The following is a 26,719-nucleotide window of genomic DNA, read 5'->3' as shown; positions in this document are numbered from 1 at the left end:
GGTTCCAACTTACAGGGACATACTGTATATCTACATTTATTTTAAATCTTGTGACCGGATTTTGTCGTTTTTCATTAATTATTATTCGTTAATTATTAGCACAGCAGTATTGACACAGCACATTTCTTTAGCGTTTTTCATTCATTAATTTAGACGTAACATTTAATATCGTTTACAATTTTCAGGTAGCTGGTTGGGGCCTTACTGAAGAAGAAGAGCCCTCAGAAATCCTTAAAGCAATAAAAATACCATACAAAGATAGTGCCACATGTGCTAAAGAGCTACCACCAAGTTGGGAGGAAGTGTATAATATTTTTGATAAAATTTGTGCTGGTCGTCAGAATGAAAATATTGCGGTCTGTAAAGGAGACAGCGGGAGCGGTCTTGTTTTTAAAAATCGAGAAGACAATAGGTATACCGTTGTCATATCGATCAAACAATATATTATACAGGGTGATTTATTAGTGGGGTAAAGCTCCGTAGATCCGTTATAGTAATAGATAGCGATAAAAGTTAATAACAAAAATTGTAGCCAACTTTGAGCTTGACATTTCAAAATTAATTAGAATGTTACAGGGTGTTCGATAACATAGTGACCGACCAACGTTATGTTTTTTTAATGGAACACCCTGTATTTTATTTTAAATTCGACATTTTCTTAACTTCTCCATTACAAAAATATGAAGGTTTGCTATGTTATAAATGGTATATACAAAGTTTAACCAATTTTATATGAAAATCGTAACAAGTTCAACTCACTGTATAAATAAAAATAAGCACAAAAGCAATGGATTATTAATGCCATATTTTTTATTTATTGTCAAAATTTTCATGAATGATTGATATTGCTAATTTTATTAGAATGTTACAGGGTGTTCGATAACATAGTGACAGACCAACTTTATGCTTTTTTTTAATGGAACACCCTGTATTTTATTTTAAATTCGACATTTTCTTAATTTCTTCATTACAAAAATATAAAGGTTTGCTATTTTATAAATGGTATGTACAAAGTTATAACCAATTTTATATGAAAATCGTAACAAGTTCAACTCACTGTATAAATAAAAATAAGCACAAAGCAATGGATTATTAATGCCATATTTTTTATTTATTGTCAAAATTTTCATGAATGATTGATATTGCTAATATTCTTTATATTGAATTCGGGTCTAGGACGTTTCATCGCCGCCGTTTCGATGCCGCCAGTTCATCGCCGGCCGATTCATCGCCAGTCAGTTAATCGCTAACTGATATATTTCCGAATTTTCGACAGTTACATTTATTATTTATTTTTAGTATTAATTAGGAATTCTAGGAAATGCGAGATATGACCATTCCCGTTGCCATACTTAATTTTTTAATAGACTTTTTAACTTTTATAATATAAAATCTAATTTAACCCTACAAAAATACTATTTAGTATCAAATTTAAGGGAAGTAGAAATAGAAAAGTAAATTAATATAATAATATTTTTTATCTTTTTATTTGTCATAAGTTTTGAACTGAATTTAACGTCGTGTCGTGTCATCTCCCATAATGCAAAATCCACTGACTAACTGGCGATGAAACGGCCGGCGATTAAACGGACGGCGATGAAATGGACTGGCGATGAACCGGCGGCGATGAAACGTCCCATTCCGTTGAATTCAGGGTGAGTCAAAACGCGAGTACATTATTTTCTCAGTAATTTTAAATGGAACACCCTGTGTATTTTATATCACTATCGAAAAGTACCATTACCGTACTTTAATTTGTATTCAACATTCCGTATGTCCAAATTTATTAGTTTTCTAGATATTTTCATTTTTCGATGGACCAGTAGCGTGGCCACCCAGATTACTAGAATTTAATAAACTGGACCGGTTTTTTTAATGTCACTTACTTTAAGAATAAAGGTTATAAAATGCCTCTAACGACGAGAGATGAGATGAAAAATAGAATACAAAGTGTATTTTGAAGTGTTAATTTACAAATGAGAAGTTAAGAAGATTTCGAATATAAAATAAAATACAGGGTGTTCCAATTAAAAAAAAAATAAGTTTGGACTGCCACTATATTATCGAACACCTTGTAACATTCTAACTAATTTTGTAATGTGAAGCTTAAAGTTGTCTACAATTTTTGTTATTAACCTTTATCGCTCTCTATTACTACAGTCCATCCATAAAGTACGCATAAATTCATTATTTCGTAAACCGGTGACTTTAAGAAAAAATCCCGAAAAAGGTCGATTTTTTTTTTAATTATGATTTTTGGCATATATATCATACTACTGACGTCATCCACCTGGGCTTGATGACGCAATCGATGATTTTTTTAAATGATAATAGGGGTCATATGTGATAGCTCATTTGAAAGGGCATTCAATTCTCTATTGAATAATAAAAACATTAACATAATTATTTATAAAGGGTGTTCAAACAGTTTTTTAAATAAAATTAATTGAGACAAAAAAAAGAATGTATGTAATTTATTTATTTATTTCAAAATACGTTTTACTGTTGTCAGAAAAGACAATATTTATTTTTAACAAATAAATATTGCTTTTCGTTTAAATTCAGTGTTAAAGCTGACACCCGTCCAACTCTTGGAAATTTGAACATTTCGTTTAAGTGAAAATCAATGTTAATTTTTTACATAAAACTTTTTTCTGTTTTCTCGCAACAGTAAAATGTTTTTAAAATTAAGTAAATTACATAAATACATTCATCTTTTTGTGTCAAATAATTTAATTGAAAAAAATTTTTTGGACACATTGTGTAAATAATTATATCAATGTTTATATCAGTGAATAGAGAATTAAATATCCTTTCAAATGAGCTATCATATAACCCCTATTCTCATCACCCCAGATGGATGACGTCACTAGTATGATATATGCCAAAAATCGTATTTTAAAAATAAAAATCGACGTGTTTCGGGATTTTTCTTTTAAGTCGCTGGCTTACGAAAGAATGAATTTAGGCGTTACTTTATGAACGCACTGTATAAAGGATCTACGGAGCTTTACCCCTCTAATAAATCACCCTGTATATATACAGGGTGTGTGGTAATAAACGGTCCACAGCTGAACCTTAGATTCCTGAGCTTAAAATAGGTCGATTTAAGCTAACTTACCTTAGTGCAAAAGTTGATAATAACCGAAATACAGGGAGTCAAAGATAAACTTTTATTTTATTTATTTTTGAATATTTTCTGACAGGCATGAGATCATAACACAAAACTTAATAAGCGGGTTTTTTTGGGACGAGAAATCTAAATTCGCCACCAAAAATGATGTATTACCCAGAGGCACACCGCATACACCTTTAAGCGCCCATTTAATACGTTAAAATTTTTTTTACCCCCTCTACATACTTTTTAATCAAAAATTTATTCTCCTAATATTATAACTTAAAAAATTGTAGGGGAGCAAAGTATGCTAAATGTGCAGTCACTCGAGCGTTATGAGGACCTATTGGGTTGTGAAGAGTAAGTTCTAAAATCAAAAAAAGTTAAGTCAAGTTTTCCATTTTAGTGGGGAAGATTTTAGTAGACTTTCCATTTTTAATTTAATTTTCCATTTCCGACAATCGTTTTTTAGGTTTTAGCTCTATCTATCCATAATTCGAAAAAAGTCTCGAATAAAAGTTACTTATTTTTACGCAAGGAATCCAAATCTGCAATAAAAAATGAGGCTCCCATTTAAGATTTTAAAGTGACCTCTACCCCACCTCCGTGGGGGTCGTGTTTGGTGCCATTCGATAGATTTTTCAAAAATATCGAATAAGTGTATTTTTCAGTTTTTCGATCTGATGTTCATTTCGCGAAATATCGCGGGATTCGTATTTTAAATTTACCACCTACTCCTCTCCGTGGGAAGTAGTGTTCGGGATTATTCGATAGATTTTTAAAAAATATTGAGCACGTGTTTTTTAGTTTTTCGATCTGTCATTTATTTCGCGCAATATTCGTTTTTTTCTTGTGAAACTTTGGGAATCACCCATTTCCTTACGCCCCACTAAAATCGTCAGATTTTTGAAATATACACTGTTTTGCATGTACTTAACTTACCTTCTCTTAATCTGACGATTTCGAGTTTTTCTAAGGATATATTTTTTCGGCCCCCCTTAACAAACTTCCCTGCATTAAGAGCCAATATAAGGTAGAGGTACACTTTCAGGGTACAAGATTTCTCCCCATGTAATAGTCTGACGCGCTGGAGTAACTCCCCTACCAAAAGATATACCTACTACATTCATTGCCCTAAACTCAACCGTTTTCGAGATTAACGCATTTTAAATCTGCGATGCAACATAATTTTTTGCATAGATAATATTTTACACGCTATTTACACGCTACAGAGATAGCGACAAAATCGTTTGTCAAAATGAAAAAGTTCCTATGCGGCCGGGACATAAATATAAACTTAAGAACGAGAATGTTAAGGTGCTATGTTTTCTCCGTTCTGCTGTACGGCATGGAAGCTTGAACACTGAAAAAATAGACATCAAAAACATTGAGGCATTCGAGATGTGGTGTTACAGGAGAATGTGGAAAATACCATGGACAGAAAGAGTAACAAATCAAGATGTTTTGCTGAAGATGGGGAAGGAATGCGAAGTCATAAAAACCATACAAACGAAAAAACTGGAATATCTAGGATACATAATGAGAGGAGAAAAGTACTCTCTGCTAAGACTCATAATCCAAGGAAAAATCTCGGGAAAGAGAAATGTGGGACGTAGGAGGATTTCCTGGTTGCGAAATTTATGGGAGTGGTATGGGTGCAGTTCAATACAGTTGTTCAGAGCTGTAGCCAACAAAGTTAAGATTGCTGTGATGGTAGCCAACCTCCAATAGGTGACGGTACTGCAAGAAGAAGAATTTACACGCTAAAAATAAACAAATATAAAAATAGACAATTATAATTTCCAAAAATGTTTCGCCAATTCCTTCAAATGGAATTTGCGATGCAATGACATATAATTTGCGAATTTGCATAATTATTGTGTTTTCATGTTTATTTTTCGGGTGCAACTACAATGATATTATGCAAAAAATTATGTTGCATCGCAGATTTAAACTGAGGTTATCTCGAAAACAGTCGAGTTTAGCGAGATGAATGTAGTAGGTATTAGGTAAAAATATTAACAGTATAAAAGTTTTGATTTAAACAGTGGGGGATAAAAAATTGAACGTATTAAATGAGCGCTGAAAGACGAATGTGGCGCTCTCTGGGTGCTATTTGGTAGTGCAATATTGCAATCACATCATTCTTGGTAGCAAATTTAGATTTCTCGTCCCAAAAAATCCTACCTACCAAATTTCGTGTTATTATTCCATGCCTGTCTTTAAAATATTCAAGAATAAATAAAGTTTAACTTCGACACCCCGTATTTCGGTTATTATCAAGCTCAGGAATCTAAGTTTAAGCTATGGTCCATTCTTGACCAAACACCCTGTATATATAATATACATAATTTAATTATGCTTTCCTATGTAGACAATAATCTGTCTCCTTTTCTTTACAGATACTACCTCCAAGGAATAGTAAGTATAGCACCAACTTTACAGAATTCTCAATGTAATTACCAAACGAACGCCTTATACACCAGTGTCCAATTCTACTACTCTTTTATAACAAGAGAAATGTCTAAATATTTCATAGAGGACTGCATACTTCCAGCATATCCAAAAAATGGAAAATGGTTTCTAGAAGGTGGCGTAGAAAAAAAGCCCGGTGATATTGTATTGTCCAGCACGATCTTACGATTTTCATGTAATACGCGATATATATTGTCTACTATTTCAGCATATAATGACTGTCAAAGTTATTACAGTCATCCAACATGTTTAAGTAAGTATAGAAATTTGAAAATAGTGTTAATAATAATAGTCTCCCGTTTCATACCGCTAACGCGGCTTTGGGATTATGGCAGGGTAGTCTGTTATATCTAGGGCCAACGGTATACAAGGAAGGTAACAGGGCCAGTGCTGCCCTTCAACTGACTTTTAGTACCCCTGGTTTTACCCAAGGTACTCATTCTATTCAGGCTGAGTGGACCTGAGGCCTATAGGCATTTTTAAAAATGTCTAGGTGTTTTCGCCGGCGCCGGCGCTGGGATTTGAACCCCGGCCTACCAGCACGGAGGTCAGGCATCCTACCGCCTGAGCTACTCCGGCCCTGGCAAAAAAAGTGTTAATGCATGGAAAACATAGATATTGTGTTGTTGAATTACATCACTTTAATGTGATTTTTTGATTGGAGGACCTTTTGTTCAGATCTGTTGCTTTTACCAGTTAGAATTAATACTTCACATATTATAATGAACTGATGCTATTTTGTAAACATAAAACGAAACGTTTTCAACAATATATGGATTAGTAGAACAACGTAGCTTTTATTTCGCATCTTTTTTGACTGATATCTTCAAGCTTCACAGTGCAAAAGGTTTTCCATTCCTTTTCACTGTTCATTTTACCATTTATACAGGGTGTATCAAAAATACAGGCCATAAATTAAATTTCATATTCTGGGACCAAAAATAGTTCGATTGAACCTAATTTACATTTGTACAAATATGCACACAAAAAAAGTTACAGCCCTTTGAAGTTACAAAATGAAAATCGATTTTTTCCGATATATTGAAAACTATCAGAGATTGTTTAATGAAAATGGACATGTTGCATTATTATGACAGGATCATTTTAAAAATAAACTATAGTGAAATTTGTTCACCCCATAAAAATTTTATGGGGGTTTTGTTCCCTCAAACTTTTATGTACGTTCCAATTATACAGGGTGTAACAAAAATACAGGTCATAAATGAAACCACATATTCTGGGACCACAAATAGTTCGAATGAACCTAACTTACCTTAGTACAAATGCACACAAAAGAAGTTACAGCCCTTTGAAGTATTAAAATGAAAATCGATTTTTTTGAATATATCGAAAACCATTAGAGATTTTTTGTTGAAAATGGATATGTGGCATTCTTATGGAAAGAACATGTTAAAGAAAAATTATAGTGAAATTTGTGAACCCCATAAAAATTTTATGGGGGTTTTGTTCCCTTAAACCTCCCCAAACTTTTGTGTCCGTTCCAAATAAACTATTATTGTGGTGCCATTAGTTAAATTGAATATTTTTAAAACTTTTTTGCCTCTTAGTATTTTTTCGATAAGGCAGTTTTTATCGAGTTACGGCTTCTTTTTTAATATGTTTACATAAAAATTTTATGAGGGTATTGTTCCTTTAAACCCCCCAAATGTTTGTGTACGTTCCAATTAAACTATTACTGCGTTACCATTAGTTAAACACAGTGTTTTAAAACTTTTTTGCCTCTTTGTATTTTTTTGATAAAGCATCTTTTATCGAGATGTGGCTTCTTTTTTAATATGGTTCAAAATGTACTTAAAAATGTAAATCATAAATAAATTTTCATATTATTACCAAGTCTCCATAATCGTACTTTACCATATATGGCGCTACAATAATAATTAAATTGGAACGTACACAAAAGTTTGGGGGGGTTTAAAGGAACCAAATTCCCATAAAATTTTTATGGGGTGTCCAAATTTCATTATCATTTTTTCTTAAAATACTACTGCCATAAGAATACCACATGTCCATTTTCAATAAAAAATCTCTAATAGTTTTCGATATATTGGAAGAAATCGATTTTCATTTTGTAATTTCAAAGGGCTGTAACTTTTTTTCCGTGCACATTTGTACTAACGTAAGTTAGGTTCAATCGAACTATTTTTGGTCCCAGAATATGCGATTAAATTTATGACATGTATTTTTGTTACACCCTGTATTATTATTGTGGTACCATCAGTTAAACACAATGTTTTTAAAACTTTTTTACCTCTTAAATATTTTTTCGATAAACCAGTTTTAATCGAGATGCGGCTTCTTTTTTAATATGTTTACATAAAAATTTTATGGGAGTTTTGTGCCTTTAAACCCCCAAATGTTTGTGTACGTTTCAATTAAACTATTATTGCGGTACCATTAGTAAAACAAAGTGTTTTTAAAACTTTTTTGCCTCTTATTATTTTTCCGATATGGCACCTTTTATCGAGATGTGGCTTCTTTTCTAATATGGTGCAAATATATCTCAAACTGTAATTTATAAACAAATTTGTATACCAGGTCTCTTTAGTCGTACGTAAGAGTATACAAATATGTGGTGGATTTGAAAATTATGCAAAATATCTCGATAAAAACTAGCTTTTCGAAAAAGTACTAAGAGGCAAAAAAGTTTTAAAAATATTGTGTTTAACTAACGGTGCCACAATGACTATTTCACTCATCTTAAAATTTTCACATAATCTGACCAATTACAAACCAAAGACAGCTTGTGTTATCGTGAAAACACCAACTGTCTTTCTATTCTGATTGGTCTATCAGCTTCGTGTTTTCAACGACGTAACCATGGATACCGATCGCAAAGCAAAGTTTGACGTTTGCCAAAAAAATTATTGTAGCTGTATACGTCAAAATGAGTCGTTTCGGTGGTACTTCAAACGAAGTTATAAACCAAAACATTGAAGAAAATATACCGAGTAACACAAGAAAATCTAAATCTTATATATGGAGACAATTTATGATGTTCTGTGTGGATCGCAACTACAAATTAGATGCAGAAAATAACAACGAAAGACTAGCATTCATTGATTCATTCTAAAAGACTGGGCCTTCAACATGCGAAAAATTGATGGTAGTGATTACAAGGAGAGTGTTATTAAAACCATATGGAACACTACTGCAAAATTGGTACAAGAAAAATATTTCTGTGAGTATCAGAGACAAATTGATCCCTTCAAAGATATAACCTTCAAGGAAGCGAGAGCGGCTCGTGATAGTAAGAGAAAATTGTTGCAAACTGTACCCGATAAAAGGAAAATGAGTTCTGTCGCTATGACTTCGGATGAATATAAAAATATGTGCTTACAATTGGACGAAGACACGCCAGAGGGACTCCAAAAGAAGTTTTTTCATATAGCTGCCGTAGAATTAGCTTGGAGAGGTAACGAAGCAAGTTTTTCCATGTTACATTTTTTCAAGGAAGAGGCTAACAACAAAGGCTGTTTAACAAACAGAATTGCATATAACCCGATATTCTCCAAAACCCGCCAAGGTGGTGATAAAAACTGTGCAGATAATAAATGGCTTACTCAAAATTTGAAGAATCCTGAAATGTGTCCTGTGAGATTATACCGGAAACTTATATCGAAAAGGGAAACTCTTACCAATGATAGACTTTTTCTGACTGTGAATGGCAAGTGGAATAAATATAATAATAGTAATTGGTACAATAATTGTCCTATTGGTATTAATACAATATCCAAATGGACAAAAATGTCTGCAGAAAAGATAGGATTAGACACTAAAAAAGTGAAAATAACGAATCACTCTAATCGTGCCACTGCAGTTAGTCAGTTACTACAATCTGGCGTTAGTGAACAACAAGCTATGAAAATTACTGGACATGGAAGTTCGAACTCGATGAAACCGTATTTACATCTTAGTGCCGAACATCATCAGAACATAGTGAATACTTTTAGGAATACTCCAAGTACATCAAGTAATAATAGCAACAATACATTGTATCCACCTAATAACGGTCATACTATTCAAAATTTTTACAATTGCACCGTTTATAATAATTATAGTCGAGAATAATGTATTTTTTTCGTGTACAAATTATTTATTGTTATAGGTAAAAAATAATTGTAACAAATTATTTATAGTTATAATAAATATTTCATGATTATGACTAATTGTGAATTATTCAGAAAATGGGTAGATTTGGGTTACCTAGATCAAATGTATTATTATTAAATTCTACTGAATTCTCTCATTCTACTGAATTTTTGACCTATCACTTTGTTCGTGAAATACTCTAATAAAATACCAGTCGTGATTTAATTGATCTTATAAGTCTGTCTTTTATTTCTAAACTCAACTGAGTTGCTTAAAGAAAACACCACTCGTCCTACGGACTCGTGGTGTTTTCAAGCAACTCAGTTTCGTTTAGAAGTAAATCGACAGACTTATCGCGAAAATTGAATCACTAGTGGTATTACTATTGATAATTTAATTGGAACGTACACAAAAGTTTGGTGGGGTTTAAGGGAACAAAACCCCCAGAAAATTTTTATGGGGTACACAAATTTCACTATAATTTCTTTTTAAGATATCCCTGTCATAAGAATGCCACATGTCCGTTTTCAATAAGAAATCTCAACTAGTTTTCGATATATTGGAAAAGATATATTTTTATTTTGTAACTACAAAGGGCTGTAATTTTTTTTGGTGCATATTTGTACTAAGGTAAGTTAGGTTAAACCAAACTATTTTTGGTCCTAGAATATGTGATTTAACTTATGACCTGTATTTTTGTTACACCCTGTATAATGTATTATATTAAAAATGTAAACAATAAGTTATCAAAAATCACTAAGTAATTAGTAATTTTATTGGAATTTTAGGAATATGTCCTAAACCTTTATTACCGAGTGGAACACAAATGCTCTGTAAAAACTCTAAGAATCAATATATAGACTGTACAGATATTGCTGATGGTAGCAGTATAACGTTTACATGTCCAAACGGTTTTGTATCCGACAGAGGCACATCTACTAGTACCAGGTAAACAATATGTTAATATTATAATAAATTTGTTGATATTGCTTTTTGTGTTCCCAAAACGAGGTGAAATGTACGGTGAAATTCATACGGTGGAATTACTACTATATCATCATCATCATCATCACGTAGTGCTACAACCCTGGGTGGGTCCTGGCTGACTGTACAACTTTCTTCCAATTTGTTCGATCTTCCATCAGCCTAGGGTCAAATGGAATGTTCACTAGGATGGGCCGATTTTTCGAAATTACTAAAATGGTAAAATGTAATTGAAAAAAGTTGAAGTGTATAAAAACAAAATTTTTGATATTAAATATTAATAAAAAAAAATTATTTTGAACTGCCACATAAATGTCAAAAATCTAAATTTTTATATTAAAAATATTAAATTTTGCATTTTACCACATTGTTAAATAATTAAAACTAAAAGTTTTTTTACAATAAAGATTTGTATATTTTTATATTTCAACTGCCACAAGGACATTATGTTAAAACTAAATTAGGCGATCATTACGTGAAGCGACGCCACTGACTTGGCTGAGAATTCTTTCATTTGGGAATGAATCAGTTTTCGACTAACAACCACGGAATACAATCGTATTAGTCGTCGTATCTCTTGATCTTTTACGTCGTAATATAAGTTTGTTTGTATGTTTGTGTTTACCGATAAAATGGCGCGTAACACCAGAAGTGAGCTAAAGTGTCCTATATTTGGAGCGTCCAATAATATAAACGAAACAGTTTTACCAACATATAACATATGAAGATATGAACACTTACTTCAACCATGTTGAACATGAATTAAAACCGATTGCAACAAATCCACAACAAACCGCAACTGAGACAAGTCAAATTGTACCAAAGAAAATTCAGGAAATTTGGAGTCGTGCTTCAATTCCAACCCTTCGGCAGTGCAGTATTATAAAGCGAATAACAACTTATCGTCTTAAAATTAGAAATTTACTAAAACCTTATAAACAACGCAGTGGTGTTGCAAGTTATAAAAAACCGTTAAATGATTTCAGAACACAATCCAAAGTAGTATTTGATGTGGCTGCTTGTAAATGTCTAGATTTAAATAATTGTTCTTGCGATAAGGTATTTAAAGTGCCAGCAGCCGAACGACTATTTTTAGAAGACCAAAGAACTCAAAGACGAATGGTAATTGGTGCCATAGATATAACAATGTCCAAAAAGTTACAGAACCGAGAGGAGAGAAATTTATTGCAAATTCAAAAACAATTAAATGAGAATGTTGTTCACTTACCGAAAAATCGATCTCGGCAGAAAAGAATAGCGACGGAAGCACTTACACATGAATCGATCAGTTCTGCAGAAACTTCTACTGTGCAGCAAAAATCATTAGCTTCCTATAATGTGTTACAATTACCTGTGCTTGCAAGAACACTCGATCGTTTTGGTATTTCTGATCGAGCTGGTGCTGCAGTCGCTTCAGCAGTACTACAAGACGTCGATATTATAAATATGGAAGATAATAGCAACATTATAGATAAGAGCAAAATTCGTCATGCTAGAACAAAAAAACGTGCCCTTCTTGAAATGGACGATTTTTCACAGTTACGTGGCTTTTTTTTTCGATGGTCACAAGGATAATACGTTAAAAATGGAAGATAATCGTCGAAAGTTAATTCGAGAAGAACATATTACAATCTTAAAAATGCCTGAGTCGACTTATCTGGCCCATGTTACTCCTGATTCTGGTACTGCTGTGAACATTTTAAAAAGCATTTTAAAATATTTTGATGACTCTGACGTATCCACAGATGTCTTAAGAGTAATAGGGTGTGATGGGACGAATGTTAATGTTGGAAAGTTTAATGGTGTTATTGTGCAATTAGAAAAACATTTAAATCGCCCGTTGCAGTGGCTTATTTGCCAGCTGCACTGTAATAAATTACCTTTGCGACACCTTATGGATTTCCTTGATGGTAGTACAACTGGACCTCGTCACTTCAACGGACCTATAGGACAAGCACTCATTGGATGTGAAAATCTACCTGTTGTTAAGTTCAGTGTAATTGAATCATATGTACAGGAGAATTTGGATAGGTCTGATTTAAGTACAGATCAACAATATCTTCTTGACATGTGTGTTGCAATCTCAGAGGGAAGTATTGACAACAAACTGTCTAAACGGTGCCCAGGTAAAATAGTGCATTCCCGCTGGTTAACATTGGCTAAGCGTATACTACGTTTATATGTTTCCACTGTGGTTCCATCAGATAATTTGATTACCTTAGTAACCTTTATTTTAAAAGTGTATGCTCCAGTATGGTTCCTTATAAAAACCAGACCGTTCTGCCTACATGGAGCCTTTAATTTTTGGAAAATGATTCAGTTATCTAGGTATTTACCTCAACCCCTAAAGGATGTAATGGATCCAGTTCTATTGCGAAATAGTTTTTTTGCACATCCAGAAAATATGCTACTTGGAATGTTAGGAGATCCAAGAAAACATATTAGAGAGCTTGCTGTGCGCCGTACAAGCTCGAACAAGTAACATAAACCAGCGACTACGAACATTTGAGGTACCACCTGTGCTTAATATGAACGCTATGGATTATATCGATATTATAAATTGGAGTACAATATATACCCTTAACTGAACCACCATTAACAATTGGAAGTTCGAATGAAACTTTACAGGAAATTGTGGTTAATCCGGAGACATCAGCACTCTTATCGGAGCTTAAGTTATATCCGTCTCACACGCAAGTCGTTGAACGCATGGTTAAACTTGTGACAGAAGCTTCAGCAAAAGTTTGTGGTGCTGATAGCAGAGATGGTTTGATCAGAACCAAACTGAAATCACACCGAATTATGCCTTCTTTTAGGTCAAAAAAAGATTATAAGTTGTAAGAACAGTTGTTTGTTTGTTTAATTTAAGCATAAAATTTATTTTTAATGATTTAATGATTTTTTTTAATATTAATGTAAATTACGTTGTGGCAGTTAAAATATTAAAAATAAAAACATGAATAATTAACAACATTTGTTTCATTCTATGTATTATAACATTTTCGGATATGCAAGTTGTAAAACTAGTAAAATTTCAAATTCAAAATTTTAGTGACCTTGTGGCAGTTCAAAACAACAAAATATGAAAAAATTTATTTTTACAAAAAAAATTGTTTTCTTACTCCACACGTTTATTTGGATTCGGCCTACCCTAATGTTCACTCTGCTTGGATGTTATCTCTCCATCGCATTCTAGGCGGAATGGGACGTTTCGATGCCGCCGGTTCATCGCCGGCCCTTTCGATGCCGCCGGTTCATCGCCAGTCCATTTCATCGCCGTCATATCTCGCATTTTCTAGAATTCCTAATTAATACTAAAAATAACTAATAATTGTAACTGTCGAAAATTCGGAAATATATCAGATAGCGATTAATTGACTGGCGATGAATCGGCCGGCATCGGCATCGAACTGGCGGCATCGAAACGGCGGCGATGAAACGTCCTAGACCCCATTCTAGGACGTCCGAGTGGTCTTTTGCCTGTAGAAATCTCCTCCCATACCAGTCTTAATAGTCTCTCGTTATGAAGTCTGTGCACGTGGCCTGCCCATCTTAGTCGCTGTGATTTAATTTCTTGGACAATATCGGCGTCAATGTAGAGTGCTTTTAATTCGATACTGGTTCTGATCCTATCCTGGTTTGTGTTGATGTCGTGGTGAGGTCCGAAAATTTTGCTAAGTATTTTTCGTTCAAAACATCTGAGCTTTTCTTCGTTTGCTTTGGTCATGGTCCACATTTTGCATCCATATGTTCAATCAATCAATATTCTTTATTTCATCTGACTTTTACAAGTATTGAAATGCGTCAAATACAATCTATGATCAGTAAAAACTATAAGTACATAAAAACAGTTAACATAAAAGCATATAAAATATACACAAAAACATACAAATTGTTAAAAAGATGCCTGCAAATATTTCTCTAACGAATAAAAAGTGTTTACCAGAAGTAAGTCCGTAACTGTTCTCTTAAATACATAAATATTTGACTCTTTAACATAATTAGGTAATTTATTATACAAACGAACGCATGTTGGGTAAGGACTAGGGTGGTTCGAAAAAAACTTTTTTTCTTATTTCAGATCGCTATAGTGCGCAAAAGTTGCCATTGGTATAGACTTGAAAAAAGCACTAATTATTATTTTTTTATTAATTTGTCTTCCGGTCGCGCAATGCCATCGAAGTTAGCAAAAATTGTGAAAAACCTTAATTTTTCAAATTTTTTTTTAACAGGCCAGATGGTTTTAATTGCGTTCCTGTACCATGAATTAACTACTAAAAGTATGTAAAATCAATATAAATGCACTTATTATACATTTCTTTCATATCTTCCGGTCGCACAACGCAATACAAAATGAGTAAAATTAGTCGTTTTTGCAAAATTTCAAAGTTTGACTGTTTAGTACAATTTAATCGTACGCCTTTTAGAGATGCTGTAGTTTAATTCAATTACAATAATATATTTAAAATCCAAGCATCTAAGATACATTTTGATATTCAAGTGGAATTAGGTCGCGCAGCTTCGTCAAAAACAGCAGACTACCGAGAGGCGAGGCGAAAGTAACGAATGCCAGCGAAGCTCGCGCAGCCACAAATAGAGATACATGTGGAAAGACCTCTACAATGGAGTATTTGTCTTCTCCATTACAACGAACTGCCATTCCGCCACCTTTTCCAACACTTAGATGGAAATACAACAGACACTATAGGATATCCGGACCGATTGGAAAGGCCCTACCTGATTGTGAAAGACTACCAGTTGTTGTTGATTTTAATCGTTGGCATTGCTGAGCAGTGCAATAATGTGGTTCTAATATAGCCGTCTCTGGAACTGTGTCCACACACTTTACTTGAAGCTACGGTCACTAGCTTAACGCATCTTTCAACTGCCTGTGTATGGCATGGCAAAGTATCTATATTCATAACAGGCTTGAAGTCATTGCTCACATACTGTTTTATCTCTTCATTAGTCAATGTTCTTAGCAGTAGAGGGGAGTTAGTGTACTGGTGTTCCATTTGATAATTTCGTAATACTATTTAGCTTCAAAGTTTAAGTTGGGTGGTTTAAAGATTCTGATAGGGTCACTTTCAGATATTGCTTGCTTTTCCTTCATGATACGCCTAAAGCCCAGCTCTCGGATATAGTTTCTGTCATCAGTTACCATAGCCAAAAGTAAATTTTCGGGATGGGCAAAGTAATCATTCCGTTGTAAAACGGGATCAACAACTTGAAGAAGCTATTCTGGTAAGTACCTTGAAGATTCAATGATTTTGTAATCATGTCTAGACCCATCTGTGAATTTGTGGTTTATTTTTGTGGCAAACCAAATAGGCATAATATAACATTTTAAAATGAATGTGACAATCTCTCTCAGATTTTCAGAAGGGTTGGACACACTGATGTAGAAACGCAAAACTCGGTTTGCAGTAGTAAGCCATCTTGAATGTGACGTTGGGATAGGATCACGTACCCACTACAGAGTCTTCTGAACAATGTCCTGACTTGATGACTTCTGATATCTCAAGCAAGTACAATTATTGGTGCTTGCTAAGAATACGCTTGTCAACTTTTGGAATCTCACAATCAATAGGATTAAAATGAATAAGTGGTAGTCTTTCACAGTCAGGTAGGGCCTTTCCAATTGGTCCGGAATATCCAATTGGGCCTGTTGTATTTTCATCTAAGTGTTGGAAAAGGTGGTGGAATGGCAGTTCGTTGTAATGGAGAAGACAAATACTCCATTGTGGAGGTATTCCCACATGTATCTTTATTTGTGGCAGCGCGCACTTCGCTGGCATTCGTCACTTTCGCCTCGTCTCTCGGTAGTCTGCTGTTTTTGACGAAGCTGCGCGACCGAATTCCACTTGAATATCAAAATGTATTTTAGATGCTTGGATTTTAAATATATTATTGTAATTAAATTAAACTAGACCATCTCTAAAATCGTATGATTAAATTGTACCAAACAGTCAAACTTTGAAATTTTGCAAAAACTACTAATTTTACTCATTTTGTATTATGTTGCGCGACCGGAAGATATGAAACAAATGTATAATAAGTGCATTTATATTGATTTTACATACTTTTAGTAGTTAATTCATGGTATAGGAACGCAATTAAAACCATCTGGCCTGTTAAAAAAATATATGAAAAATTAAGGTTTTTCAAAATTTTTGCTAACTTCGATGGCATTGCGCGACCGGAAGACAAATTAATAAAAAAATAATAATTAGTGCTTTTTTCAAGGCTATACCAATGGCAACTTTTGCGCACTATAGCGATCTGAAATAAAAAAAAAAGTTTTTTTCGAACCACCCTAGTAAGGACCCTTGCCCACAACGGTCAAGTGGCGAACAGGGATCACCAAATCATTTCTGTAACGAAAGTTGTAGCCACTCATTAAGGAAACATCATTTCTGCAAATAAAATTGCATCTACGTGACTTTACATAAACAACACAACTAAAAATATACAGTGAAATTACAGTTAAAATATTTAATTGTTTAAAAACTGGTCTACAGGAATTCAAGCGCCTTCTAAACGTCATGGTACGAATAATTTTTTTTTTTTTTTGAAGAACAAGCACCTCATTAATTCGCGAGCAATTTCCCCAACAAACCAAGCAATATTGCAAAATTGACTGTAAATGAGCAAAATAGTAAAGTTTTAAGATATCTAGGGAGACAAAATTCCTAAGTTGCCATAGAACATAACAGTGCACAGACAATCTTCCCACTACATAATCAACGTGAGAGCTCCAAGACAAATTAGAATCCAGATAAACACCTAACAACTTAGTGGAGTGGCTATTTACCACTGACCCATTGTCAAGTTTTACTAATGTGAAAAGGTTACCATATTGGTCTTTGATCCATTTAAGATTAGGGCATTATTTAAACAGTAATGAGTCATACTTTTTACAAGACAGTTTGCTTTTTGTACTACATGAAAAAAACTATTGGAATTTAGTGCAACTGTGGTATCGTCAGCGAATTGAGTGATATAACAGCCTGATTGCTGTTCCGCGTTTTCTACTCGAACGCTTATTGCACCAGAAAAATTATCTAATGGGTTCCGAACCAAACATGTTGAGCTATCGTTTATCAGTTGATTTAAATCATTGACGAAAATCAAAAATAAAAGAGGGCCAATGATACTTCCTTGTGAAACTCCGGAGAGGACACTTTCTTCTGAAGAAAATATTATATTCGCATTCACATTGACCTTAATTTTTTGAAACCTTTTCGATAAAAAGGTGTGGATCCACTTTAACGCAGTTCCTCTAACACCACTATGATAAAGTTTTTCCAGCAGTATTGGATGATCTACAGTTTCAAAAGCTCGTGCTAAGTCAAAAAACAAACAGATAACTTTATTACCCTTATCAAAGTTCGATAAAATATAATTGCACAGCGCTAGTAGTGCATATTGCACACTTAAACCTTCACGGAAACCAAATTGAGACTTTTCTATAATGTTGTGCTTGTTAATATACGAGAGGAGACGTTTATGAAATGCCTTCTCATATATTTTTGAAAACACAGATAAAAGTGATAGGCCTCGATAGTTATCAAATTTTGATTTGTCACCTTTTTTATGTATAGGCACAACTAAAGCAGTATTTAGAATTTGAGGAAAAATCCCTTCCTGAAATGAAAGGTTTACTAGAAATGTTAATGTTATTACAGGTCTGATGATGGATTTATAGATTTCGATCTTGGAACTTCTTGTAAAATTTTTTTGATTTTATAGGCTTATCGAGTGCGAACAGACAGCGATTTGCCGATTGGATTCTGTCTTTTATTTCTTCAGTAACATCGTTGTCAGCTGTGATTACGGCCCCCAGATACTTAAAACGTTGTACTCTTTCGAAATTGGAGGTGTAGACCGTCACATTTTGTCCTATCCTGTCTCTTCGTGTCGTTCTATTTATACACATATATTTCGTCTTCTCTTCATTGATCTTCAGCTCTACTTCACTTGTTGCTCCTTCCACCTTGGAAATTTGAAAATGCCTTTTATGGATAGGATGGAGTCTCCAACGAGATCAATGTCATCTGCTTATGCTAGTAATAGCTTGAGATCTTGAACCGATAGCAATTCTGTTTTTATTTCGGCCGACCTCATGGATTTCTCTAATACATAGTTAAAAAGTAGTGGGGGTAACGCATCACACTGTTCGAGTGCACTGTTGATTTCAAAGCTGCCAGACGGTTTATTATTTACACGTATCTACTTTAGATATTCCGCACTCCTTACAGACTTTGGTCATCCGAATGAGTTTCTTTGGTATTGAAAACTCCGCCATCGCATTCCATACTTGGCTTCTTTCGACGCTATCGTATGCCTGTCGAAAGTCTATGAAGAGATTGTGTATGGATCTGTGATATTCCCATCCCTTTTCTAGAAGCTGTCTCAGTGTGAATAGTTGATCTATTATTCCTTTATAATTTTCGCATTTTGTTTTGTCCCCTTTTTTGTGGATGGGAACTAATATTATGTTTTACTTTCATCTTGCTGGTATCCTTTCTTCTAACCATACATATATGCGTTATTAACTGGTGGATTTGGCGATGTAGTGTGTCTCCCCATATTTCAGAAATTCTGCTGGTATCTCGTCCGTACCCGGCGCTTTGACATTTTTCAACTTATTTAAGGCCTTTTGGGTTTCTTCAAAAGAGATATTTTTGACGGGCATGTCCGCTATGATATAAATCTCTTTTTTGTGCTGTTCTTCCTGTATGATATTTAGATGGTCCCTGAAATATCCTTTCCATCTTAAGTTAGTTCTTTATCGTCGATTATCATATAGCCTTGATTGTCTCTCAGTGTAGTAATAGAATTATAGACGTGGATCCCGCGTACCAAAAAAAGTTGATTAATAGCAAACTGAAAATTTATTAATATCTTAATGGTGTCTAGTCGGACAAACTCTGATGTATGGGAACACTGGACCAGGGGAAGTTTTCATTGTGGAACAGGTTAAAAATTTGGAAGGTCAGATATGAAAACGTTCCATGTATTTTGTCGGACAGAACTTCCAATTGATTTGTTACCATTTCATTAAACTCTCATGCAAAAATCAGACTAGTGTTTATCACCAACTGGGCATTTTAATGAGTGGAACACGAAGAACATGTCAAATGACAGCAATCATGTAGGTTAGTAATAGCAGTCTGATTTTTGCATGAGAGTTTAATGAAAGGGTAACAAATCAATTGGATGTTCTGTCCGACAAAATACATGGGACGTTTTCGTAATCTAACGTTCCAAATTTTTAAACTGTTCCACAATTAAAACTTCTCCTGTTCCAGTGTTCCCGTACATCAAAGTTTGTCCTACTAGACACCGTTAAGCTATTAACAAATTTTCAGCTTGCATTAATCAACTTTTTTTGGTATGCGGGATGCAGGCCTATTGGTTCTATGACCCCTTTTCTCAGTGGAAATTGCTTTATAGAATTCTCTGGAGCCTGGTTTGGGTCGGTCTCTCTCCATAGCTTCATATTTTTATTGTTCATAGTTTCTTTGTGCGTATAATTTTTCTTGTTTCTTTTCGGCAGTCGTCGTATTCCCTTTTACTTTTGTCTGATTGTAGTTCTATACATGTCCTCCTTACTGTTTGATTTTTGTTCCAGTTGTTTCCGACAATGTTTTTGTCCTCTTCTGCCCACTTCTTCGAAAGATCTTGTTGGCTGTCTTGATTATTATTTCGGCAGTCGTTTCCCACAGCTGGTCTATATCATTGTATAGGTACTCTTTCAGAGGTCAACGTTTGTTCAAGTTGTTCTCTATATTTTTTTTGTTTCTCTGTATTCTGTATTTCGTATATTACGTTCCATTGTGGGTTCATTGTTGTTTTATTGTATTTGTGGCTAGATATTCTGGATTTGACTTTTACTCTGGGCTAATTAGCAAAATTCATGGAAAAGTTATTTATCAGCAATTTTATTGCTGGAATCGAATTATAAGATCCTATATATTAATAATGTAGGTATTCAAAGTCCGCAGATAGTGTGCTACTTTTTTTATAAACAAAATGACGCCGACAAATCGTATTTTTTTCAATTATTGCTCCATAACTCCGAATAGAGATACGTTTCACCCGATTTGCTCCGACGAAAATTTTGCTCGGGAAATGCGGGTTTTCCCAACAAAATCTCTAATTTTCAAATAAAGTTTTAGGTAAGTAATTATTAATCGATAATTAAATAACTTAGCGACATCAAAGCTTTCTTGGTATAGATTGTAATTCCAGAAGCCGGTGAAAATTAAACGAATATTTTAGCAACAATTCAATTGTTAATTAACATTTTACGATCGCAATAATAACCAAAATAATCATGATACATTGATCAAACTTGTAAAGATTATAAAGATGAGATGCTTATTTAATATTTTATCGACAAAATATAAATTTTTCGTTTTTTTTGCATAATCTTTAAATTTTGAAAAAAAAAGTTATAATACGTTTGTCTAATTAGTGAAGTACAAAGAAAGGTTACATACCAGCAATTTTATTGCTGGAATCGAATATTATGATCCTATATAATTATAATATAGGTATGCAAAGTCCGCAGGTAGTGTGCTACTTTTTTTATTAACAAAATGGCGCCCTCAAATCGTGTTTCTTTCAATTATTGGTCTATAACTCCGAAGATTTTAATTTTACACCAAAAACACTCAAATAAAAATTCATCCCAATTTAATTCTACATAAAGGCATGTTTTTTTCGATTTGCTCCGGCGAAAATTTTCCTCGGAAAATGTGGGTTTTCCCAACAAAATCTCGAATTTTCAAATAAATTTTTGGGCATGTAATTATTGATCAATAATTAAATAACTTGGTGAAATAAAAGCTTTCTTGGTATAAATTATAACTGCAGAAGCCGTTGAAAATTTAACTAATATTTTAGCAACAATTCAATTGTTAATTAACAATTTACAGTCGCAATAACAACCAAAATAATCATGAGACATTGATCAAACTTAGAAATATTATAAAGATGTGATGCCTATTTAATATTTTGTCGACAAAATATAAATTTTTCATTTTTTTGCATAATCGTTAACTGTTAAAAACATTTGTTATAAACAAACTAACATTTCTCAGAAATTATTTATTATATTATAATTTTAAAAAATACTTAAAATGCGTATTTCACAGGTCTTGAAAATGAATGCTTTAAAATTTTTTCCAACCATTTGCAAAAAAGTTATGAAACAGCAAAGTAAATATACGATACCCCGTTGTTTATAATTGGTTTTAATTGTTTCAAAGCTTAAAAGTAAATTTATGGTACAAACTAATTACTCTCAAAAAATGTCAAACATTAGTTCAATGGTTAATGGTTATATTTTAATCTAAGATTAAAAATGTGTTTTTTTTTGTAATTTTTGGCGCGAAAGTAGGCTTGATACAGAGCCGGAGCTAAAATGTTCACTCGAAGCGACTGTCACACTTTAATCTCGCGCGAGTTGTGTATGTGGACGGGTTATAATACAAATTTTTATTTATTAGCTACTCTAAGTCGCGCGGCGGTCGTCGCTTCGAGTGAAAATTTTAGCTACGGTACTGTATTAGTCTACTTTCGCGCTTGTAAATTACAAAAAAAATATTTATAATCTTTAATTAAAATATAACCATTAAACTAATAATCGATATTTTTGTAAGTAATTAGCTTGTACTTTAAACTCACTTTTATGCTTTGAAAGAATTAAAAATAATTATAAACAACGTAGCAATCGTATGTTTACTTTGCTGTTTCATAAATTTTTGGCAAATAGTTGCAAAAATGTTTTAAAGCATTAATTTCCAAGATCTTTGATATACGAATTTTAGCTATTTTTTAAAATTAGAATATAATAAACACTTTCTGAGAAACGTTAATTTGTTTATAACTATTTTTTTAAACATTATAGATTATTCAAAAAAAAAATTATATTTTGTGGACAAAATATTAAATAGGCATCTCGTCTTTATATCCGTCCATTCCGAGGCTTATCTGAAGGTTTCGTAGTAGTACTTTTTTACAAGAATAGGTTACTGGCATTAAAAATAATTGGCGACAACACGCATCCCTGTCTCACTCCACGTCTGATTTCAATTTCCTTTGAGAGACGATCGTTAACACGTAATTTTGTTCGCTGCTTATAGTATAAATTCGATATAATCCTGAGGTCATTGTAGTCTATTTTCTTTGATTTCAGGACATGTAGTCATTGTTTATGTCGTATTTTGTCGAATGCTTTATTATAGTTAATAAAACACGCATATATATCTTGATTGACATCCAGGCACCTTTGTATAAGTATGTTTAGTGATAGAAGAGCTTCACGAGTTTCTAGGCCCTTGCGAAATCCAAATTGCATATCCTTAACACGTTGACGGACAGAACGTCTATAGACGTCTAATTTCCATTGATGTAATGTGACACAACGTCTATAGACGTCTTTTTTAAAATAACGAGTTGTGACAAAAAATCGGTGTCATAATATGAATGCATATTAAATGTATTAAACAATAATGGTCGTCATCCACATGTTTGAAATAAATGTTAAAAACTCATTGTTTCCATAAACTAAGAAATTCAGCAATTTCCCTATTCTACATTGCAAAATACATACATATAGTGTCACAACACTTGCTTACACTTTTGACCCAATGTCCGTCAACGTGTTAATGTATATGTCCAGTTTTTGATATATCGTCGCCTCAAAGCAACAGTAGGATATGTACCGGGTGTCCCAATAAGAATGGCTCTCGGCCATATCTCAGGAACCGTTTATAGTAGAGCTTTGAAATAAAAAAAATTATAACAAAAGTTGCCTCAGGAAAAGCCTGGAAATTATTTTCATAATTGTGGGACCACCGCTAGAGGGCGTAATTGAATATCAAAAATAAAAAAATCTCAATTTTACAAAATTTTCCTAATGAAGGGGCACTGGAAATCCGATTATTGTATTCTTCATAAAATTCTGCGCATATTTGATTTAACAAGTTTAACTCTACCTTTGCAAATAAGAGGTGGGGGTGACTGGGAACCTTGTTATGAAAAACTCGCTGTGAGTCCGGTTTTACTTAATCAAATTTTGCAAACTTGGTCTTGTTGAAGACAGATCTTTTTCGGTAATGTAAAAATTATGATTTCGAACCAACTTACTGAGTAATATGCCAGCTAGAAGGCGTTATTTAATTTTTTTCAGAAATCTAGTGTTCCTTGGAAAATATTAAATACAAACATGCATTTTGAATACCATATTACAAAATTAGACAAAATTAGCAACAGAATAGCGAAAACCGCATGTTAATACCTTTTTTCTATCTCGAAATATCTTACAAAACGTGTAAATTTAAAAACATAACTGTTACTCTCACCGGTAAACGAAATTTATTAAAAGTAGTGTGCTATGGAAACAACAAAGAGACATTTTCCAGCTGTCAACGTATATTAGGTCTTTTCAACGATTCTCATTTGTTTCGAGCCTCGTTCATATCTCGTATATTAATATTATACACGGATTATACGGCATATGACAGAGGCTCGAAACAAATGAGAAGCGTTGAAAAGCCCTATTACAAAGAAATAAAAACAACTATTTAGTGATGACATAAACGTTTAAATTTTTGCCCATCATTTTCGTTGCAAACATTTACTCTTTCAAGAGTAGATTGAACAGCAGTCTCAATTTCTGCTCTCGATATGCATTGAATGGCGTTTAGTATTCTCTGGATAATGTATTCTAGAGTAGTGTATGATGAGCAACAATTTGAATATTTAGGTCGTCACTAAGTAGTTCTTTTTGTTCTGTGTTATATTTAATTTTAATAGTATTATTTCTCTTTATATTGTTGTTTTAATTAATTATATTTTTATACGGTGACATCTGGAAAATGTTATTTTGTTTTTTTCCACAGCACACTACTTTTCTTAACTTAGTTTACCGGTGATAGTAACAGTTATGTATAAAATTAACACGTTTCTCGAGATATCTTGAGATAGAAAAAAGGTATCGACATGCGGTTTTCGCTATTCTATTGCTAATTTAATCTAATTTTATAAAGTATGATTAAAAATGCATACTTGTATTTAATATTTTCCAAAGAAAACTAGATTTCTGAAAAAAATTAAATAACGCCTCCCAGCTGGCTTATTACTTACTAGGATGGTTCAAAATTATCACACTTACATTGAAGAAAAAGATCTGTCTTCAACAAGACCCAGTTTTCAAAATTTGATTTAGCAGAACCGGACTTAAGCCATTTTTTCATAACAAGGTTCCCACTCACCCCCACCTCTTATTTGCAAAGGTAGAGTTAAACTTGTTAAATCAAATATGCGCAGAATTTGATGAAGAATACAATAATTGGATTTCCAGTGCCCCTTCATTAGGAAAATTTTGTAAAATTTAGATTTTTTTATTTTTGATATTCAATTACGCCCTCTAACGGTGGTCCCACAATTATGAAAATAATCTCCAGGCTTTTCCTGAGGCAACTTTTGTTATAAATTTTTTTATTTCAAAGCTCTACTATAAACGGTTCCTGAGATATGGACGAGAGCCATTCTTATTGGGACACCCGGTACATACATATCCTACTGTTGCACTAGTGCACCGATTAACCAGTTAGTCATATGGGACCGATGCGATGTGTATGGTATATACGCATATACGGTGCACTAGTGCAACAGTAGGATATGTACATATCCTACTGTCGCTTTGAGGCGACGATATGTACTTATTCGGTTATGGTTATGGATGACTTTCAGTAGAGACTTTAGCGCATGGAACATCAAGCTAATGGTGCTGTAGTCGCCGCATTTTCTTGCGTTTTTCTTTTTAGGGAGAAAAATAAAGATCGCCTTTAACCATTCTTTGGGTAATGTGCCTGAGCTATAAATTTTGTTCAAGAGTATCACTAAAACATTAATATGATGCTCATCAGCTCATCTCTAATTTTTAGAAGGTCGATAGGAAGCATGTCAGGTCCTGGGCTTTTTATGTTCTTCGTTGTTTTTAATGCATGTATTTTACTTCCTCTTTTGTAATATCTGGGCCTATTTCTCCTGAAGTAAGTTCTATATGTTTCCAGCTCCCTTCTTTCATCATCAAGATGTTCGTCGATGTATTCTGCCCAACATTGTACTTTCTGGATTTGGTTTAATGGATATTTTTCTGGTTTAATCGATTGATGCTCTTTTGTAAACACAAAACGAAACGTTTCCAAAAATATAATATGGATTAGTAGAACACCGTAGCTTTTCTTTCCCCTCTTTTCTGACTGATATCTTTAAGTTTCACAGTTGAAAAAGTTTTCCATTTCTACATAATATTTTTAGATTTTGTCGAAATGGAGTATATGGTAATTCTGCACCTTCTTGTATAGATATTAAACAAAAGCCAGTGCATGTTTCTAATACATCAGACAAATCTAAGAAAACAACAAAACATACAACAGCGACAACGGCAACGACTACAAGTATGATTACTACACCAAATCCCTCAATTACATTAGAGAAGTCAGTTACAAGTCAAATTATTAACGACGGAAAAAAAGTGATATGTTATTACTCTGGATGGACGGCATATAATGGCTCATATCCAGAAGAAGTTGAGCCTAGATTGTGCACTCATATAGTTTACGAATATATTGGCATTCATCAAAACGGAGAGTTGGATCTGGAGGGAAAAGGACCAGGTAAGGTATTAGGGGTCTATAGTCCAACCATTTTTAATTGAAGGCGGCTCATCTACAAATTGAGCTGAGAACTATCGGCAACAATGTTAAATTTTAAAACTAAATTTATACCGGGGCATTTTTATTGGGTATGCCTCGCCAATGTGCATAAGGGAAAAAGGAAGATGATTTCATAAAATTTGCCCCGGTAACAATATACCTCCGGTCTATGGGTCATATTTACGAGCGACTAAGTTGAACAAATTCCTTGAACACTGTGAATCATTGGTAACCTTATCAATACTTCGCTGGTGTATATATTTACGTCCAAGGAAGGGTGAGAATCCAAGAAATATTT

At 33.5% G+C, this 26,719-nt stretch overlaps 1 protein-coding gene across 10 annotated transcripts in view; it reads left to right on the top strand.

Moving 5' to 3' along the window:
• Positions 1-26,719, top strand: part of LOC126891728 (uncharacterized) — an 827,477-nt gene that overhangs the window by 104,851 nt on the left and 695,907 nt on the right. For 4 of the 10 annotated variants that reach the window (XM_050660998.1, XM_050661000.1, XM_050661002.1 and 1 more), the window contains exons 8-11: positions 186-412; positions 5,518-5,843; positions 10,489-10,648; positions 26,024-26,382. The exons of 5 other annotated variants lie outside the window; for them this stretch is intronic. In XM_050660998.1, coding sequence (XP_050516955.1) covers positions 186-412; positions 5,518-5,843; positions 10,489-10,648; positions 26,024-26,382 — 1,072 coding nt within the window. The remainder of the gene's footprint in view (positions 1-185; positions 413-5,517; positions 5,844-10,488; positions 10,649-26,023; positions 26,383-26,719) is intronic. One more of the 10 variants, XM_050660996.1, reaches the window with a different exon arrangement.

This window comes from Diabrotica virgifera, chromosome 9 (genome assembly GCF_917563875.1).
Source record: "Diabrotica virgifera virgifera chromosome 9, PGI_DIABVI_V3a".
In the NCBI taxonomy this organism is placed as follows: domain Eukaryota; kingdom Metazoa; phylum Arthropoda; class Insecta; order Coleoptera; family Chrysomelidae; genus Diabrotica; species Diabrotica virgifera.
This window is presented reverse-complemented; position numbering and strand designations above follow the sequence as displayed.